At 46.5% G+C, this 21,861-nt stretch overlaps 1 protein-coding gene across 7 annotated transcripts in view; it reads right to left on the bottom strand.

The window, feature by feature from the left end:
- Positions 1-21,861, bottom strand: part of POU2F1 (POU class 2 homeobox 1) — a 231,567-nt gene that overhangs the window by 17,067 nt on the left and 192,639 nt on the right. For all 7 annotated transcript variants that reach the window (XM_039521085.1, XM_039521086.1, XM_039521081.1 and 4 more), the window contains 2 exons: positions 9,678-9,819; positions 2,012-2,157 (listed from right to left, as the gene is read on the bottom strand). In XM_039521085.1, the coding sequence (XP_039377019.1) occupies positions 2,012-2,157; positions 9,678-9,819 (288 nt within the window). The remainder of the gene's footprint in view (positions 1-2,011; positions 2,158-9,677; positions 9,820-21,861) is intronic.

Here is a 21,861-nt window from a genome sequence, read left to right as displayed (position 1 = left end):
CCTCTCCCTGAAATGCCTCCTTACTACACTTTCCCAACATGACTGCTACTGAACATGGGTGTTCCTCTAGCACTTCCTGAGCTAGATTCTCTTTTGTGTTCAAGCAGACAGGGTGCCACTTACTGCTCCCTGACATGGGGGCTGGTCTGTGCTGGCCCCATCGTTAGTGCGAGATACCTTGGGCCTGCACTAACCTACATCACTTGCCTAGGGACCCTAAGCTCTGCTATGCATCCGACATGTGCCTTAAACATGTCCTTTCAGAGAGAAGGGAATAACCATAATTTTGGCAAGGCAGAAAGCCAGGGATGAAGCCTGAGACCTTGCAGTAAGGGGAGAGTCTTTCATCACCTCATGGGGAAGGGAGAGGCATCAGCGATGATCAGATGATCTGCAAGCTGTCTGCATTGAGAGCACAACAAAATTATGTTCGGGAGGCACCTGCAGAGGTGAGACTTGGACTCTAATTTATCTTGCACTTGTCACCACAGTACTTGGGTTACATATAGTCAACTAAGAGTCTAAACATAAATGATGTTTGGTTCTCTTTCCACCTTTCCCAAGTGCACAGACACTTATTTCCTTTTCTTTTCTCTTTCCTGGTGTGCACAATATCATGGCTTAATCCACTGCTTGATATCCTTGAGTAAGAAACTAAGGGGAAACAGAACTGTCAAGAACCAATGGGACAGCACTTACATTTTTTAATTTATTAAAATTAGGTGAATACAGATCATTTTGCTTGGTACAATATTTACTATTTCCCCTTCCTTGGTACATACACTTTACTAAGTGGATTGAAAGATTGCCTAAGTATGGCCCTCTCTGAGCCTCTTATAAAATGATACTCTCACGGTGGCTGGACCTTTAAGGGAAGTCAGGGACAAGACTACTCATGACAGGCTCCTGTAAGGGAGAATGAGCCAATTTAGTTACTGGTAATTAAATCCCTTGGTGGTTGGTTGACAGCTAATTAATGAGAACGATCAAGGGTTGGCTCCTAGAGACAGAAAATTCATGAGAGCTATTTTCCTCAGAGAGCTCAACAGAGCCAGGGGCCTGGAAGGCATGGTCTGAGGGACAGGGAACTCCCAAACAAAGGCAAGAAGGCCAACTACATGTTGCCCCAGAAAAGAGGTGCAGCTGACAGATAGTAACAGACCTCTGGCTCTGGGGAAAGATTATTCCCAGATAGTGTCAAGAAGTCTAACTCCAGGGAAAGGGGTTCAGCCGACAGAACTTTGCTGTAGGGGAATGGTGGACCCAGAAGTGGAGCGAAGTTTTGCTTGTATTTTCATTGAGCCTTTGGTTAATAAACAGACCTCTCAGTAGAGGTATTGTTCCCTGTGTAAAGCTTCACTGAACTTGTTGATGACATTCACGGAAACTGAGGGAGCAACTACAGCACCACACTTGGCCAGTAGAAGCGCTATAGGGAAAGTGCACCCTGTGACGATTTGTAACTGTTTTGCAATACACTTTCACAACTCACTACAGATTTCCCCACCCTTTGACAGGAACAATCTGTCCACAACATACAGATTGATAGACCTGCAAATGTCTGAACACACAGACTAACACAGCTAAAGATATCAGCAGATGCACACAACAACAAACTTATATTGTGCTTTTCAGTTGAGGATTTTACAAACCTTGTTTTATATCTGAGGAAACAGAGGCAGAGCGATTATATGATTTGCCTAAGGTATCACAGCAAATCTGCCACAGAACATGAGGGATGAGAACTGAAGAGTTCTGACTCCCAGTCCTGTTCCAACAACTAGATGACAGACACAGATTGAAGATATACTAATTTAAATATTTAATGTCTATTATGTTTAATATGCATCTTAAATATACTATTTCTTATATTGTATCCACAACAATCATTGCATATGTTAAAATGTTTCCTAGCTGCAGAATTCTTTTCACCTTAATGGACATGTTCTTGAGCAAAGCCACTATTCTACTTTATTACAAATTGGCTGAGTAGAGCAACTGATTCACTGACCTCCAGAAAACTCTTCTCTAAGGCCACACGTATGTTGGTCTCTATGCTGGTGCGTTTCTTCCTCCTACGGTTCAAGCCCTCAATCCCCAGCCCCGGGGAATTCAGGGCACTTGGGCTGGAGAGAGCTGAATCAGATGAGAGATTTTCTGAAAGAGAACAGAAGAGCATGTATCAGCAAGAGACTTTGTGTCAGTGCACTGCAATCCAATTAAAGGATCCCACACACTCTACCTGTGTAAGAGATGGCAGAACGTACCCCATATTCGTTCCAGACCTGGGTGGGCTCCTTCACAGCAGAGGTATTAACCTGGTATTACCATTTATATCTGAAATTTACAAGCTATGAATAGGGCCCTGTGTCCTTTGTGACAAACAAAAAATGACTGCTCACCTTATGCAGTAACTGTGGTTCTTCAAGATGTGTCCCCCTATCGGTGCTCCACTCTACGTGTGACAGAGACTCCCACACCTTTGATTAGAGAGTTCTCATAGCAGCGTCTGTTCGTCCCATGCTTGTGTGACAGTCAGTCTTGTGCCCCCATCCTGTTATATAGCACTGCACGGGTGAACTGCCCTCAGTTCCTTCTCTATCATGAAGCCCCATAGCAGAGAGCTCTGAAGCAGATGAGAAGGAGGGCAAGTGGTGGAGCACCTATAGGGGGACACATCTCAAAGAACCACAGTTATTGGACAGGGTGAGTAACCCATTTCTTCTTCTTCGAGTAGTGTCCCTAAGGGTGCTCACTATAGGTGATTACCAAACAGTACCATCTAAGGTGGAAGGGACTTTGGAGTCGAATCCAGTACAGCAGAGAGTACAGTCAAGCCAAATATATCGGAGGCAGAGTTGTGGGTGATTGCATAGTGTTCAGAGAACGCATGCACAGAAGCCCAAGTGGCAGCTTTACATATTTCAATGATCAGTACGTTTTTGAGGAAGGCCGTAGAAGTGGCAATGGACCTTGTCAAATGGGTGCGTATGAGTGAGAGTGGCTCAATGTTATGAGATCAGTAATAAGAGTCTGAAATCCTCTTGGACGCAGGCTGGAGATTGCAGAGCCTTTTGATGTGTGTGCAAAAGACGAATATCTTCTCTGTCTTTCTGAAGACTTTTGTTCTGTCTAGATAGGAGGTCAGAGCTCTTCTGACATACAGGGTATGTAGTATTGCATCCTGGGGATTCATATACTGATGGGGTAGAAGTCAGGAAGTGAGTGGTCTGACTGATGTGAAATGCAGACAAGATCTTAGGTAAGCATTTGGAGTGAGGTCAAAGCATGATCTTCATCCTTAAAAAACACCGTGAATGGGCTGTATGCCGTCAGGGTCCCTCGTTCACCAACCCATTGTGCTGATGTGATGGCTATCAGGAATGCTGTCTTCATAGACAAATGGAATAAAGCAAGAAGCCAAGAGGTTCAAAGGGCGGTCTTATGAGACATTTAAGCACCAGGTTGAGGCCCCATATTGGAGATGGACATTGAACTGGTGGCTAGAGGTTTCCTGGCCCTTTGAGAAACCTTGTTATGGTCAGGTGGATAAAGATGGACTAGCCCCCTATAGAAGGGTGAAAGGTCATGATGGTTGCCAGGTGGACTCTTATTGAGCTCATTGATAAACTGAAAATGTTTAGGGCTTAGGTGTAGTCTAGTATATCTGGAAATGATGCAGTCCATTGGTGAAAGCTGTCTACAGCCACACCAACAGGCAAAAGGAGACCATTTCTGACAATACGTGTAGCCAGCAGGTTGTTTCCCGCTGTGTAGTAGCATTCTTTTTACATTGTCTGAACAGGCTGTCTCCATCCTGTGAGCCATCAAATTAACCACGCTTTGAGATGAAGTGTCGAGACTGGAGTGAAGAATCCTCCTGTGCTAGTGGGAGAGGAGGTGGGGAGTGTTGTGAAGAATGATCGGAGGGCAAGGAAGGTAGCTGTAGGAAGTAAGAAAACAAGATTTGCCTGGGCCATGTGGGTGGCTATTAGGATGACTCTGGCCCTGTCTCTCTCTTGGCTATTAGGGGAGTTGGAAGGAATGCACATGGTAGGTTTGACAACCACTTAAGTTGAAAAACATCCCCTAAGGATTGGTGGCCCAGTCCGCCTTTGAGCAGAAGTGGGTACATTTTTTGTTTGCCTCTGTGGCAAAAAGATCTATCGGGGGGGGGGGTGTGCCCCATTAGTGGAATATGTGGGATCTATTTCCCCATTCATGGTCTTGGAAGAATTGTCGGCTGAGTGCATCTGCAGTCACATTCTGGATACCTGGGAGATACGCTGCTGTGACAGTAATCTGGGTTTGTATGCACCAATTCCAAAGTTTGAGTGCCTCATTATAAAGGGAGGGAGATCTGGATCCTCTGGGCAGCTGATGTAAAACATGCATGATATATTGTCCATCATGATGTTTATATGCTTTCCTTTTATTAGTGGTTGGAATCAGAGATAAGCATATCTGACTGCCTTGAGTTCCAGGAGACTGATAGGTGGCATCGTCTCCTGCGACATCCACTTGCTTTGGATCACATAAACGTCTAGACACACTCCCCAGCCTAGCAGAGAGGCGTCTGTCATTATAACGACTGTAGAAGCAGGATATGTGAAAGGAACTCCTGTGCACACGTTATGATGGTTCTTCCACCAATCAAGGTATTGTTTCACGAAGGCAGGTACACAAAGGAGCATATGTAGACTGTGTTTGGTGAACAAATAAATGGTTCTGAGCCATCCATGGAGGCAGCATATTTTAAGTCAGGCACGCTCTGTCATGAAGACCATGGCGACCATGTGGCCCAGTAATTGAATGCAGTTCCTGACCATGGTGTGTGGACTGAGTTGAATCATGTTCACTATGTTGGAGGGGGCCACGAACCTGTGCTGAGGAAGGCAGGCTCTTGCTGTCACTGAATCGAGATGTGCCCCTGTGAACTCTAGGCTCTGTACTGGGGTCAATGTGGATTTATGTATATTCAGTTGTAGACCCAATTGGAGGAAGAGGTCTATGGCCTTGGAAGTTACCCAAGACGTCCTCTCTATGGAGCAGCCTTTTAGCAACCAATTATCTGGGCAAGGGAATACTAAAATATCTTTCTTGTGGAGTTGGTCGGCTACCACCAACATGACCTTCGAAAAGACCCCGGGGCAGATGACAGATCTAAGAGGAACACTCAATATTGGAAGTGATTCTGGCCAACAATAAAACAAAGGAATCATTTGTGGGATGGGCAGGTAGATATACATATCCTGAGTGTCGAGGACTGAAAACCAATCCCCTTCTTCTAGTGAGGGAATTATCCTCTACCGTGGACATCACCATTTTGAATGTCTACACCTTTACATAGGTGTGGATTAGTCTCAGGTCTAGGATGAGTCTCCGCTCTTTTTTGGTACCAGGAAGTACCCTGAATAAAACCTCTGTGCTGCATGGGGACAGGTTTTATAGCTCCCCAACATAAGAGAGCACCTATTTCTTGGCACAGTATGCTCTCATGAACGGGGTCCCTGCAGAGGGATGAGGAATGAGGGTGGTTGGTGGACGTGAAGTGGCTTGAGTAATCTGTGGAGACCATCTCCAAGACCCACTTGTCCGTAGTGATCAACTCCCAAGACCGCATGAAGTGGTGAAGGCGGTCACTGAAGGGGGAGGGGGAGAGGGCAGATGAAGTGGGAGAGGATGAGGATGGTAATTCAGACCCTTGACTAACACGTCAAAATTCCTGCTTGAAGATGGACAGATCCAAGGCAGAAGGCTGAGAAGCGGATGGTGTCCTTCTCTGGAACCTTTGCCTTCTTTGGTTCATATGCCTTCTGAGGGAGGAGGAATTGGGGTGGGGGTGGGGGGAATCTCTGCGCTGTCTGGGCTTGATGAGTTTGCTCTTGTATGCAGGGGTATAAATGTCAAGAGAATGCAAAGTCGCTCTGGAATCCTTCAATGTTCATACAGACTCATCCATCGATCTGCGAACAATTTAGAACCGTTGAAATGAAGGTCCTTGACTGTGATCTGAACCTCCTTAGGGAAATGAGATAGCTGGAGCCAGGAGACTCTTCTCATTACCAACGTTTTGGCCATCAAACAAGCGGTGGTGTCAGCAGCATTGAGGGAGGCTTGCAACATTGTTCTGGCCAATAGCTGGCCTTCCGTCATAAACGCATGAAACTGCTCCCTGTGTTTTGCAGATAGGAGGTCGACAAAGGATGTGAGTTTGATATGGTTATATTTTGCCATCGAGGCCTGATAATTGGCAATTCTGAATTGAAGTGAGGCTGAGGAGTAAGACTTTCTCCCGAATAGGTCCAGATGATTGTGGCCTTTATTGTGAGGTGTTGATTTAGTGTGGTGCTGCCTAAACCTTTCATTCACCACATCTACCACCAGGGAGTTAGGTTAGGGGTGGAAAAATGAAAACTCCAAGTGCTTTGCTGGGACATAACACTTTTTGTCTGTTCTTTTACATATAGGCGGAATGGACACTGTACTGGTGTGTGCCAAACAATATTGCTGGATGTAAAAGCCTCATTAACAGGTAATGCTAGACAGGCCACTGACGGTGAATGGAGGATATTGAGCAGCTTATGATGAGGCTCCGTAACCTCCTCAAGTGGAATCTGTAAGGCATCTGCAAGTCTCTTGATCAGATCCTGGAAGCATTTAAAATCATCCACCAGGGATGAGAGAGGAGACATAGCTGCTTCATCCGGGGATGAAGAGAAGATATTAGCTGCACACGAAACCTCTTCATCAGCTCTAGGCTCTGGCTCCTCAAAAGATTCCTCCTGAGGGTCAGGTCTTCTGAGGGGAGCAGGTGATGCCAACTGTTCTTGCCCATGGTGGGTAGTACTGGATGTCCTGGAGAACTGTTGACTATAAACAGCCTGAAGTCCCAATATGGCCAAGGAGGAGAAGCATAAGGCATTGGTGGAGGCACCCAAAGGTGCTCATACCAGTAAGGCACTAGGTAATCATGGGCCGTGAACAGTCGCAGCTTCAGTCAAAGCCTCTGGAAAGGGATCTCTGAAGGAGTGAGGAAGAGAGCCCTGGACCGACACTTGTCAGATCGAGGTCAGATCCTCAACAGAAGCCTTCTCCTCTGGTTCACTCAGGAATGATGGAGCGCCTTGAGAAACCTGAGATGAAATAATTGGTGCCAGGAACACCTGAGGTGATCTGGATGTCCTCAATATTGAGAGCACGCCGGAGCTGAGCAGTCTCTGATACAAGCAGGTCCAGAGGACCATGGAACGCCTGCGGTACTGCGAGGGGCATCAGTACCGAGGCTGACAAGTGTAGTACAGTAGTTGTGGCTGAGGGTGTTGTTGGTGCTGTAGACTTTGATGTTGCCAAGTGCTTTGTGCGTTCTGAGGAAGGTGCAGTTGGAGCCCGAGCGGGCTTCTTCGGTACTGAGGGAGCAGAGGAAGAGCTGTTCTTCCTGCCTTTGTCTGATGCTGGTATCGAGGGTGTCTCTGAAGCTGAAGTCCTGCTGCCATGCAGGCTAGCTATGCTCTGGGTACCAGTGGGACCAGGAACCTCATCAGTACCTAACTGGAAAGCCGGTGGTGCCAGAGTAGCAACAATCTCAGCTTTTTAGAGGTAGAATCTCTACCTGGTGAACCTGGGGCATGATCCTTCGAGAGCTTGTGAGAGGAGTCCTGTATCTTCCTCTTGGGCATCCTAGAAGTGTGGTGTTCCAAGACAGCTGACTTATCTGGGGACTGGTGTACAGTGGGGGTCCCTTGACTTGTATCAGAGGCTGGACGTAGAGAGCTCCCCATCATAAGGAGGCGAAGCTTAATTTCTCAGTTTTTCCTGGCTTTTGATTTCAACACCAGACAAAAAGTTATACTTTTGAGTGACATGCGACTTCGCAAGGCCCCGGATACATCATGAATGTCTGACACTAACTAGGATCACCTCCTGGCATGATAAATAGTGTTTAAAACCTGGACAACCAGGCATTGCCATGCAGACAGAAAATGTCTAACCATCTAAAACTTATCAAAATAGAGTATAAAAAAGATTTTTTTTAAAGAAGCTAGAATAAAGGAAACAATGAAGTAACATTAATATTAACACAACCACTAACTAACAGTAAGGTTGAGGAGATCTGAAAGGACAACTACTAGAGGTCAGTCTCAGGCCAAGGTGATTGAGAAGGAACTGAGGGTGGTTTGCCTGCGCAGTGCTAGATAACAACAGGATCGGGCACAAGACTATTGCACACATGGTCCGAACAGACACTGCTATGAAAAATCTCTGATTGAAGCCACGGGGAGTGCTATTGCACCTGGAGTGGAGCACCTGTAGGCACACTACTGGAAGAACTCCTAAATTCCACAGCAATGTTAATTCGTTGCATCTCCATGAAATACCCTTCATCCCCATCCCTCATGCTTCAAACACACGTTACTATGGCAGTTAAAATATTCATTGATGTACAATTCATCAATGATTATTTTCAACAATAATTCTTAATAATTATGGATTTTTTTCACTATTCCCCACAGCCCAGCTCTATGAGCTTCAGCAGTTGTCTGAGCAGCGTAGCACAGAATCTCTTTCCCCTGCTCCACATGTGCCTGGGAAGGAGGGAACTAGTAGTTGGCTTCAGTGGCTCATCTCAACTACCAAGGTGTTGTCTGATGCTATATTCTCTAGATCAGGGGTTCTCAACCTTTTTCTTGCTGAGGTCCCCTTCAACATGCTATAAAAATGCCAGGGGCCGGAGAGCGGGGAGAGCACGGGGCTCCAGGGACCCTTGGGCATAGGCATAATTTTACTTCGGGGGGGGGAGGGGGAAAGGGCAAGGGCTGGTGGGGATCAAGCCAACTCTGCTTGAGTTAAGTGGTGGGGCTTGGGGGAACCGGGTTTTAGCCATGGGGCTCCACGGCCCCCCTGAAAGGGCTCATGGACGCCCAAGAGGCCGCGGACCCCCAGTTGAGAACCGCTGCTCTAGATAACCCAGATGGCTATCACACACTTCTGGCTCCCTCCTTCCCTCACTGAAAGCTGGACTTGAGCTCTGGCTCCCTGACCTCCCCACCCTCCTGATTCTATAGAACAGTGAAGGAAGTACTGTAATCCAGTTAATTCCCCATTGTTGGAAAGGGTGCAGGACAAGAGGCAGCTGAAGGCAGGTCAGGTCAGGTCAGGTCAGATAGGAAGCAAAATGCTGGAATAATAATAAATAATGAATTCAGCTGCAGAATCATGGAGTCCACAAGCTCTGAGTGAGATGAAAAGGGCAGCTCACACCACTCGGAACTACTGTGCTAGATTCCTTGCAGACTCAGATGGGCATCAATTACATTCAGCTCATGTTTCCAAGATTATCTTTGTAACTGTGAGGGCCAGAAACTTTCATTTAAAAAAATGAGCTGAAATCCTGGAGTACAATTTTGTAGCATATTGCACAATCATGGAATACACAGGGTCCTGGCTGAGATGCTACATCCTTCTATGTACTTCTACTTAGGTTCCAATTAAACTACTGTTGAAGTCAATAGGAGTCTTTCAACTGACTTTAATTGTAGCTGGATAAAATTCTGATGCAGGGGTTCCCGAACTTTTTGACGGCATGACCCTATTTTAATGAAGTATTTCCTGCCAGGACCCCAGACAACATGGAGGATTTGTGGTGGGATTGTGAAGAAGTTCACAGACTCATTCACCTGCATCATTGAGCCACTTTTCCAGAAGTGGCTTTAACTTGCACATGTTTTTAAAGCTGAGGTTCAAGGCTTCAAAGCGAGAGATGGTAGTTTGGCTGAAGTCATTTCCATAGAGTTTGCCCATAGCGAGCCCAACATCACCCTGCACAGAGAGAAAGACAGAGGGATTCATTAACATATGCCAATCCAGATGATGACAAAAAAGATTCAGTCTTTCCAAGTCTCTCTCACTTTAAACTGAACTCTTTCCAGGATATCTCAGATGTCTTTGGCTTGGTCTCCACATTATCATGGAGCGCCACATCCCACCAAATATTAATTCAAGCATTTACAGCAAACACTATAACTCTTGGGAGCAGAATTGGAGATGTACCTACTTAACTCCAAAAAAGAGAAATTCAAATAAAAGAATTGGGAAATACTAATTATTTCAGGGCAACAATTCAGTGCAACATCCTGGAGATGCAGCAAAGAGTCTTGTGGCACCTTATAGACTAACAGACGTTTTGGAGCATGAGCTTTCGTGGGTGAATACCCACTTCGTCTGTTAGTCTATAAGGTGCCACAAGACTCTTTGCTGCTTTTACAGATCCAGACTAACACGGCTACCCCTCTGATCCTGGAGATGGTGAGAGGATCAGATTTATCCATAAGCCAAGGTGCTCATCTCAACTTTTACTGGATTTTATATTTTGAGGTTCAAACTGAGCCTCTCCAGCAGATCTGTTTCAGAAGCAGAAGAAAAGTTAAACTGTTCTCAATAATGGTCAACTATTCCATCAACATCACATGTCTGTCCAAAGAAGTCAGGAAATTTGCAGCCAGCCAGACCATCTTTACCACTACATCTGGAGTTACTTTTCCAAATGCAGGGTTTTGACTCTGTATCAAGCATTCTGCTTGCACTAGCATTTATATATAAAAGGATCTTAAAGTGTTTTACACACAGGAGTGGGCTCTTATCAAATTCAATTAAATAGTAGGGAGTCCCATCAGTAATTGGACTGGAGACCTCCAAAGAAAACCCAGTGTGGCCTGATGCCTCAGAAGAAGATGTCTCTATCCTTTTAGTAAGTAGTGAGTTACCCATCTTGCAGGTGGCTCAAGGGCACTGTTCTTCAGGAGCTATCAGTTTAAAAAGTTTCATTAGAAAATTTATTTCCTGTTTGTGGTCACTAAAAATCCTTTGGCAGTTTTTGCAAGGGCAAAGGTCCTGCCCATGGTATATACTTTAAACCACCTTAAAGAAAACAGCATGGTATAGGAGTAGTTAATATAGTTTAAATCTACAAAATTTAAAACCCATTTTATAACAGAGCTGAAAAATCCTTTAAAAAAAAAAAAAGAAGAGAGATTGGCGGGGTTGGTTGGGTTGAACACATTGTAGTTTAAAAGTGGTTTAGTTGGACTGTGAACAGTGCTTACTGTATTCTCCTCTAAAGCTAGTCCCACAACCCAGCCTCATATCAACAAACTAAGGGAATGAAGAGTGGCTACTTCCAAGCCAGAGAAAAAGAACAGGCAGTCTGGTAAATTGCACAATGCATGTAAAGGGAAAAAAAAAGATACCAATGTGGATTTGAAAAGTAGACTAAACCCATTGATGGTTCACCAAGCTACATGGTCAGAAGAGGAAACCTGTATGAATTGTGAGATGCTACCTCATATGTCCCATAATTCTGTGTATTCCTAAGCCCATTAACTGGCTCCCAGAGAGGCAATGTGGATACTCTAGCAGGGTTTATGCATCTGAAACCTTGCTATTTCAACCATTTTGGAGATGGTTCTGATCTGTGCTTAGATTGGACAGATTTATTAGGAGGCTTGTGACAGCCCCCTGAACAACGTCCAACTCTGCTATTTATGCTCTTCCTACCAATATTTGCCCTTTGGTTTAACTTAAATAAGGAACGGTTACCCACCGTGTATAGTATCTGGAGTTCTTTGAGATGTGCGTCCATATGGGTGTTCCACTTCAGATGTGCACACATCTGTGCACTCTTGACTGGTGATTTTCATCAGCAGTGTCTGTGGGTCTGCACCTGTGCCCTAGATATCCTTATGCTATGGTACAAGGATAGATGGGGGGCTGAACCCACTGCCACTCCTATTCCTTCTCAACCAAGGAAGTCCAGTGAGAAGAGATTGAGACAGACAGGAAGTAGGGTAGGTAGTGAAGAATCCACAGGGGGACACATCTTGAAGAACTCCAGTTACCGCACAAGGTAAGTAACCTCTCCTCCTTCTTCAAATAGAGTCCCTATGGGTACTCCACTTCAGGAGCTCCTTGAGTAGTACCTCAGTTATGGAGGAGGGTGCTGATGACGTAGATTGAGTACAGACTATAGAATGACGTCACTGAAAGCCACATCAGCTCTGGAAGCAGGCACGATAGCATACTGCTGGGAAAACGTGCACTGGAGATCAGAGCATACTTTTCGGTAGGGCCACAGAGGTAGACCGAGCCTTGGTGAAACAGGCAAACACTCTAGAAGAGCGACAAGTCCCTGAAGCATTATAACAGGTCAAGTTACATCCCAAAACATATTTGGACAGTCTTTGCGTAGAGATAGGATGCCTCTTCATTCATTCTGTGATCCAGGTTAGCTTAAAGCAGGTTTTCTCAAACAGGGGTTGCCGCTTGTGTAGGGAAAGCCCCTGGCGGGCCGGGCCGCTGTGTTTACCTGCCCGTTTGCAAGTCCGGCCGATTGCGGCTCCCACTGGCCGCGGATCACTGCTCTGGGCCAATGGGAGCTGCTGGAAGTGGCGCGGGCCGAGGGACTTACTGGCTGCCGCTTCCAGCAGCTCCTTTTGGCCCGGAGCAGCGATCTGTGGCCAGTGGAAGCCACGAATGACCAGACCTGCAGACGGGGCAGGTAAACACACCGGTCTGGCCCACCAGGAGCTTTCCCTACACAAGCGGTGACCCCTGTTTGAGAAACCCTGGCTTAAAGAGTTTAGTCTGGTTACGGAAGAAGGCGAGAGTCTTTCCTACATTGTGTATGGAGGGTTGCTTCTTCTCTTGATGAGTGAGACTTGGGATAAAACACCAGTAGGTGAATTTCCTGATTAATTAAACTTACCTCATAGTGGTTGGGTGAGTAAAGATTGAAAGCCTTTCAGGGAAGGGGGAGTGAAAGACTGCATGGCAGCCAGGTGAACCTTAATCAAGCTCAGCAATAAATGAGTGTTTTTTAAATTTGGAATGTAATCAAGAATGTGAGTCAGGCAGGACTGGAGAGGAGCCTGGAAGTATTTCCACTTCTGCAGACAAGTCTTCTTTGTCGTGGGTTTTCTACTATTAAGCAGTACTGTTTGTACACATCTGGGAAGCAGTCCTGTTCTATACGAGAGAGCCATTTAGAAACCAGGTCTTGAGGTGCATGATTAAGCATGACTCCTGCATGAGGAGATTTGCTGTCCAGAGAGGCGGAGAGAGGTGGTTGCCAAGACACACAAACCAACTCTGAGAACCACATCTATCACAATCACAATGGTGCTATAAGAATGGCTACTAATGTTTCCTGTTTCAATCTGTTTAGGATCTTGAGAAGTAAAGATGGTGGGGGATAAGTGTACAGCAATACGTGAGGCAAAAGGATGACTAGGGCATCTCTCATTGAGTTGCGTCTGTGCCCTCCCCTGGAAGATAATCATCTGCACTTTGCACTGGGTGATATCATGGAGAGATCTATCTCCGGATGACCCATGGTAAGACATATCCTTTTGAATACCTCATTATTCAGCTCCCACTTGTGGTTGATGTGGAAATGGCTGCGGAGAGAGTCCACCACTATGTTCTGCAGTCCTGGTAGATAAACCGCTAAGATCTGCATGCACTATGATATGCACCAGTTCCATAGTCTTATGGGATTTGGCACATAATGACTGGGATCTTGCTTCTCCCTGTTGACTGATATAGTACCTTGCTGCTCTGTTCAGTATTATTTGTATTGTGTAGCCCCTGATGTGGAGTAGGAAGACCTGGCAACATAGTGAACTGCTCTGAGCTCTAGTATGTTGATATGAAGGATTGGCTCCTGAGAGGTCCATATGCCCTGAATTGCTAAATTCTAAAAGTGCGGGCCGCCTCAACTTATCAGAGAGGCGTCCATTTGGGATGATCGCTGTGGGCAGAGGCTGCAAGAACAGAACTCTTACACATACTTTTTGTGGGTCCTTCCATCAGTTTAGAGAACCAAGGACCCTTGGAGGAATGGACACCTGCTTGGATAGACTATGCTTGTTGGGAGATTGTAGACAGTTCTCAACCACATGTGAAGACATCGGGAGTGTAATCTTGCTAAGGCTATCACAAAGTACAAGATACCAGAGGGCTCAGAAGCTGTAGGCAAGTTGTTGCTGTGGTTTGAAGGCTGGACTTTGGGGCAAACCTATCTGTGTGCAAGTATGCTCTGACAGTGGATGAATCCAGAGTGGCCCCAATGAAGTCAATGCATTCAGTGGGTGAGTGACGATTTTTCCACGTTGAGGCGGAGGCCCAGGGAGTGAACTGAAATAGGAGCTTGCTGGTTGCTTTCTGTAGCAGCTCGTTGGTCTAGGGGTATGATTCTCGCTTAGGGTGCAAGAGGTCCTGGGTTCAAATCCCGGACGAGCCCTGTTTTGGTGGGGGAGGGATAGCTCAGTGGTTTGAGCATTGGCCTGCTAAATCCAGGGTTATGAGTTCAATCCTTGAGGGGGCCATTTAGGGACCTAGGGTTAAAAAAAAAAAAAAAAAAGTCTGGGTATTTGTCCTGCTTTGAGCAGGGGGTTGGACTAGATCATCTCCTGAGGTCCCTTCCAATCCTGATATTCTATGATGAATGACCTTTTTAGGAGCCAATTGTTCATGTAGGGAAAAAAGATTGTTCCCATCAGGAGAAGATGGGCTGCAGCTGTTGAGAGGACTTTGCTAAAGATCCTTAGGGCAGTGAAGAGAATCATAGAGGCTGAAGGACATGACGCAATACTAGTAGTGGTCCTTGCCCATCATGAAATGTAGGAAAAACTTCTGCAAGGGGCCCAAGGCTATGTGAAAATAAGCATCATGAAGGCTGAAGAACAAACCAATCTCCCAGATCCAGGGAGAGAATTGTCCCTGCTAGGGTTACCATTCTGAAGAAGTGTGCATAGATGAAGGTGTTCAAAGTCCCAAAGTCCAGAACTGGTCTCCATCCCATTCTTATTTGGAACCAGGAAGTATCAGTTATACAAGCATTTCATGATGAATTCCAGTGGAACATATTCTATCACCCCCATTGTTAGGAGGGACTGGATCTCCTGCTTCAAAAGACACTAGTCAGAAGGGCCCTGAAGAAAGATGGGGAAGGGTGGGGCAAGTAGGAAGGAGATGAACAATGAAAAAATGTACAGAAATCACCTTCAAGGTCCATCTATCTGAGGTGATGAGCTCCCAGGAAGGTAGAAAATTGGAGATGACCCTCACAGGGTTCGAGGGGAGATAGATGCAGTGTAGTATCCAGAGCAGGAGACAGTTCATGACCCTAGACCAATGGGTCAAAATAGTTGTTTTGAGGATGTTGCCCACTGGCAAGTCATTGTAGAGGTTGCCCTCTTTCTTAGTGACTCTAGGTTTATTTTTGCCAGGTTGAGCTGGTAGTGGACTGGGCAACAGAGTTGAGCCATCTGTGATACACTTCATTTTTTCTTTGTTGCAGGTGTATAAATGCCCAGAGATCATAGTGTCACCTAGGAGTCTCTAAGTGAATGAAGAGACTAGTTTGTGGCATGACTGAACAACTTGGTCTCCTTGAAGGGATGATCCTCCTTGGTGATTGTCTGGCCTGTTATGAGGGCTTGGAATTGTTCCCTCTGGTCCTTTGGTAGGTGTTCAATAAAAAAAGAAACCTTGGAATAGTTTGCAAAAGTCTTGATAACTGGCTACTCTGACCTGCAAAAAGGCACAGGATTAGCTTTTTGCAGCCCAATGGTCTAGCTGTTTTAGCTCGTCAGATGGAATCAAATGGGATCGATGTCTATTTCATTTGTTGACTGCCTCAACCAGCAAGGAATTAGGCGTAGGGTGGGAGAAAAAAAACACAGTGTCTCTCGGTGGAATACAGTATTTTTTTGTCAGCCCGTTTACATGTAACTGGTGTGGTTGCTGGAATTTGCCATACCACATGGGCTGTGGCCAGAGCATCACAGATGGACAAGTTGAGTTTACTGTGAGGAGACATATGGGGGATGTTAAACAAGGAATTTCAGGATTCCTGTTATCTCCTTGTAGTGAGTTGGTGTGGCTCCCCTCCTGCCCAGCAGAGGGAGCGCCCCTGCAGACACTCAAGTGGGCGGAGCCACCGCCGCCTGTTCCCACCCCCCGGAAGTCAAGGGGCAGGACAGGAAGTATAAAAGCCGTCCGCCAGAGCTCAGTCAGGCCCCAGCTGCCGCAGGGAGAAGACGTGCCGCTGGGAGCTCACGACTACGAAACCTCCAGGACCCGAGGCAGTTGCCCTGACTGGCCGGAGCTTCCCCGCGCCCGCTATGAGAAGGAGCCGCCGGAGCCTCCCCGTCCCTGCTGTTACCCGGAGGAGCCACCCGAGCCCGCCTGGCCGGACTTCCCCGAGGAGCTGCCATCTTAAATCTGGTACTTTTCCATGTAGAAGGAGGGGTGGGGACCCAGAGAGACAAAAGACTCCTGCCTCATGCCAGAGCTATAAGAGGGGGAAACAGGACAAAGGGGGCCAGTCATGAGAAAACCTCTAGTTACCACCTGCCACCAAGCCCCGGTTGAGAGGAACCTATGCTGGTAGACTGGCCTGGGACCGGTGTCACGGATGAGGTAGGCCCCGAGGGGGAAGCTGGAAGTGGCCCGGGGGTAGCCAACCCGGGTCAGGCTGCAGACACGCATGAGCCTATGTCAGTGTGTTGCGGTCAGGACTCCACTGACCGTCAGCGGTGATAGCCGCTGCTAGGGCCCCGGGCTGGGATGCAGTGGAGTGGGTGGGCCTGCGTCCCCCCTGCCACTCCAGTCACAGGTGGCAGTTTTCCCCCCTCACCCAACGCTCAGGTGTAAGGACCTGGGCCTATATACCAATCTGTTTATTGCTGCTCAGCCCCTGCACCAGAGGGCCTGAGCTTCCTTGAACTGTGTACTGTTTGCTCAGGCCCTCTGGTGCAGGGGCTGAGCATCGTGACTGTGTTTTGGTGCCCGCCTGACCCTAGGGCGGGGCCCCTCTAAGTGGTACCGTTGCGCAGCCCCGAAACAGGGAGCCCGTGCCGTGCGGTACTGCGGTGGTCGCCCCGGAGCCAGACCAGAACAGAGGATGTGTAGTGAGCCAGCGTGGCTCCCCTCCGCCCTCAGGGAGGGTCGAGCCCCGGCGCGAACCTTTACACTCCTGTAACAGAATTTGTAAGATCTTATTTATTTAATGTGATCTTGAAAGGCCTTGAAATCACTGGTATAAGATGGCGGGGGTAGGCATAAAAGCTTTATAGGGCAAGGAGGATTTGTGGGAAGGTGTTCGTGATATTGCACTCCGTATGCTTTATGAAAATATGCTTAAGAATGTGAATATGATGCAAATGGAATATGCTTTATGCAAAAGGTCTCTTGTAAAGTATCATTACAAAGGTTATAATCTACTGCGTGCATTCATCCTATTTGTTTGCATGTATTATTTCTATGTCTGGAGTTAGGAGAATAAGATATAAACTTGTAATACTGATGAAAATATATTAAGTGGAAGCCATTAAGGGTGCTTCATAATCAATTAACTGTAAATGGCTCTGTTTACTTGCAAACCTTCCTGTGTACATGTGGGCCAGCCCAGGAAGAATGGAGTCTGGGGTGTCACAGGACATGTGACCACATCACAGGATACTGGAATCCATCTTAAATCTGGTACTTTTCCATGTAGAAGGAGGGGTGGGGACCCAGAGAGACAAAAGATTCCTGCCTCATGCCAGAGCTATAAAAGGGGGTGAAACAGGACAAAGGGGGCCAGTCATGAGAAAACCTCTAGTTACCACCTGAGATGGCTGCTGGAACTAACAAGGACAGTACCTGGGGAAAGGATTGGACCCAGACTAGGAAGGAGTTTAGTCTGTGAAAGAAGCTTATTGGAACATCTCTGAGGATGAGATATTACTTGTAATCACTTTCTTAATGTATTAGGTTTAGACTTGCATGTTTTTGCTTTATTTTGCTTGGTAACTTACTTTGTTCTGTCTGTTATTACCTGGAACCACTAAAATCCTACTTTTTATAACTTAATAAAATCACTTTTGTTTATTAGTAAACCCAGAGTAAGTGATTAGGACTTGGGGGAGCAAACAGCTCTGCATCTCTCTCTATCAGTATTATAGAAGGTGGATAATTTACGAGTTTATCCTGTATAAACTTTATACAGAGTAAAACATTTATTTGGGGTTTAGATGCCATTGGGAGCTGGGTGTCTGGGTGCTGAAGTCAGGTAACCTGAAGAGCTGTTTTCACTTAAAGCCTGCAGCCTTGGGGATGTGACCCACACCCTGCGTGTGTGTTGCAGCAGGCTAGCATGTCTGGCTCAACAAGACAGGGTTCTGGAGTCCCAAGGTAGCAAGGAAAACGGGCTCAGAGGTAATTTCAGCACATCAGGTGACAGTCCCAAGGGGGTCTCTCTCTGATCGAACCCATCACAGTGTTTTTCTTCTTTCCCTGCTGTCACTAGCTCTTCTACAAATTGTTCCTGTGGAGCAGGGTCCAAGGATGGTGGTGGTGGTTTTTGGTGCGTCTTCTTGTGAAATGGAACATTGTAGGAGTTAGTCGCCATAAGAGACCGATGAGCTCCAATAAGACCACTGAGATAGGTCATAAGAGACGGGGCAATACCCAGGGTTCTCCTTGCCAGGTTTGCCAGCTGTATGTCCTGCAGGGGGTTTCTTGCTCAGGGTGCATCTCGAGGGAGGCTTATTGGGGAAAAAGTATTATCAAGGCCCTAAAATAAAAGGTGCCCCTCAAAAATGCAATAGGTAAAATTAGTAGCAAGGCTTTTTAATAATTTACAAGCATGACGCTAGAACTCTTGAGCAAAAAAATCCCCTAGAAACCAATGTTTGAAGACAAGAAATGCTGACAGAAGTCATTGTGTTCCCTCATAACTTACACATTCAAATAAAAAAATAAAGGTTAATGAATAATGTAGAATGGCATGCATGATACACATATGCTGATTTATGATACTGAAATATTAAGATGAAGAATGGCTGAATAGTAAAAATAGCTCGAATAGGTTGTTTGGATATGATAATATTTGTGCCAAGGTCTTGGCCTAGCTTTTGCCTGCATGAGTGCTGCCTCTCTTTCTAGTATATAGATTTGTTTAGATAATACTTCTTGCTGATTGGAAAAATGTTTTGTTAGTGTGCTGGAGGAAGTTAAATAGTGTAATAGAGTGGTTTTCAACCTGTGGTCCGTAGACTCCTGGGGGTCCACAGACTATGTCTAAGATTTCCAAAGGGGTCTGTACCTCCACTTGACATTTTTTAAGGGGTCCGCAAACGAAAAAAAGTTGAAAAGCACTGGTATAATAAATACACAAAATGCAATGCTAAAAGTCCCTATTACTGGGACAAACCAGAGGAAGGTGATATGAGGACATAATGACACGAAAAAAGTGTAAACAGCAAAAGTTGTGTAAAGCTTTCACATGCATATTGTATGGATTATGCAAGATACAATGCTTAATGTTCATTGGAGGAAGGCTGATGAATACATAGTATGAAAAAGTATAAGAAGCCTAGTGAATAAGGGCCCAAGTCCAGATTGCCAGTTCAGAAACTCAAGGAATGAAACTGAAGGACTGGACCGGAGAACAGGGACTGACCATGAAGTGCAGGAGAGCTTCCCAGTACCTGGTAACTTGGGTCCCTACCTGTTCTGTCTTATCTGTTTGTTGTCTGGCATAAATATATGTTGAGAAACTGTCAGAATTATTGTTACATAATTTATAAATAAAGACGAAAATTAATTAAGCCTAAATTGGGTGTATTTGGGATGCTGTTACTCACTTCTTACAGGCTGGACCAGAAAAGTAGAGGAGCATTGTATGGCCACCTCAAAATCAGATGAGATGTCATCCCTGTGTCCATCAGAAGGGCAAGTGGTGCTGGTACCAGGGATGCCGGAACCTACGTAGAAGTTGAGGGCCCCACTGCTGTTGGGACAGTGGCCCCGCCCCCATTCTTCCTCTTCTCCTGGAGCCCTGTCCTCTGCTGCTCCTCCTCCCCTTGAGGCCCCACCCCCAGCCAAGCCGAAAGCCAGAGCTGGGACATGGTAAGAACTGCCCCGGGAGCCAGTACTGCTGTGGGGAGCCCTGGACCCTCCATTTTCCCTCGGCGGGGAGCTGGGGTGCACCGCCCAAGGCACAAGGAGGGCCCAGGGCTCCCCACAGCAGCTTGGGTTCTCTGGATGGCCTTTACCATGGTATGGCTCTGGCTTATGGTCTGGCCAGGGGGGTGGGACCTCAGGGGGAGGAGGAGAGAGAGGGGGGCCCATGGTGGTGGTGGAGGCTAAAGCCCACCTCAGCCCCCCACCAGGAAGAGACTGGGGATCACCTTATCAGCTCTCCTGCTGTGAAGCGCAGCCCCCTGCCACCGCCACTCCATGCCTGCCCATGTTAAAGAATGGGTAGGCATGGCCTTTCCACTTTTAAAAGTATGGGGGCGATAGTCCCTCTGGAGTCCCCCACAACCCCGGTATAGGCACCTGTGGCTGGTACCAGGGATCAAGTGGGCACTGCAGACCAGAGAGGATCTGGTAACTGCATCAGTACCAGAAGTAGAATCTTGGCTGGTTGGTGAGACGGTACTTGAGAATATGTCTGTACCAGCCAGAAACTCTTCTCAGTATGCTCCATGGGTTTGTGTGGAACCAGTGACCACGTCAATACTGAGGATAAGTCACCATTATAGATAGCAGGACTGTAGGGTAGGTCAATTCCAGGAGGTAAGTTGGTACCAGCAGAGTGTCTCTTTTAGTAACTCTGAGCAATGACGACTCAGGTTCTTCTAGGATCCAAAGATCCTTGTGTAAAAGGAGCCTGGACGGTACCAGAGACTCCAAGTAAGGACCCTCAGGAGTTAGTACATAGAGTGGCACTGGAAATGGTACTGAAGTGTTATCTGTGCACTCTTCTCTGCTGGCTCTGGAAGGTAGTACCAATGAAGATTTCAGCTTAACTTTAAAGTCATTGTGTTTCAGAGGTGCTGGGTCCAGTGCCAACTCTGGTGTTTACAACATGGCTTCTCAGTACGTGGTGTGGTTTTCCTTGCCAGTACCAGGGTCTTGGTACTAGAGGAGATGAGGCCTCAGAAGAACCCTTGTTTGGATGAAAGGTCTCCTGAGAGCTGGATCAACAGGGTGATTTTTTCCTTCTTTGACCCCATTTTGGGGAACAGACTCTTGTTTTTTTATTATTTGAGCAGTTCTGAGGGGTCCCCAAGATGTTTGTTTACTCCAGGGGCGGGCGTGCGTGTGTGTGTGTGGAGCGCGCACAGGAGGAAAGGCAATCTGATCTGACTCAGACCCTACAGGTCCCAGGCAACATTCCAACAAGAGTTTTAGCCTGTCGTCCCTCAATTTTTAGGTCTACTTTTAAATCCTGAGCAGATACATTTGGAGGGGATGAGAGTCTCTCCCAGGCAGCGGAGGCAGAAGCATCTCTTTCTGCAGGGAAAAAAACCTATGGCATGTGTGGCAGGGCTTGAAGCTCAGGATCATGGGCATAACCTGTTACTCAAGACCACGAATTGAGGCCTAAGAAAAAACAAACGAGAATGGAAGGCGCACTCCCCCAAATACAAACTGTGCAAAATAACAGAAAAATAAATAAAATAAACTACTAACAGAGTAAAAAAAAAATAAGCAAGAGAAATAGCAAGCAGCTTGGCAAGCTAACAGACTCTACAACATTCTCTCAAGCTGCAGGCAGTTGAGAAGGACCTACAGTGATGGTGACTCTGCTCCCCCAAATATCCTCATATTGGAGCAGAGGGTTATCTAGGGCACAGACAATCTCCAGTAACAAGTGCATGTGTAAATACACATCCCAGGGAGCACCCATAGTGATGCTACTTGAAGTAGTAGTTATTCATTTCTTTGTGAACAATTTTCCCCAAAGATGGTGAAGGCATTACTGTATGGGAATTAGCAAAGAGTCACCCACTACTGAAGTAGAGGAAA

This window comes from Mauremys reevesii, linkage group 1, assembly GCF_016161935.1.
Source record: "Mauremys reevesii isolate NIE-2019 linkage group 1, ASM1616193v1, whole genome shotgun sequence".
NCBI classification, from domain to species: Eukaryota; Metazoa; Chordata; order Testudines; family Geoemydidae; genus Mauremys; species Mauremys reevesii.
This window is presented reverse-complemented; position numbering and strand designations above follow the sequence as displayed.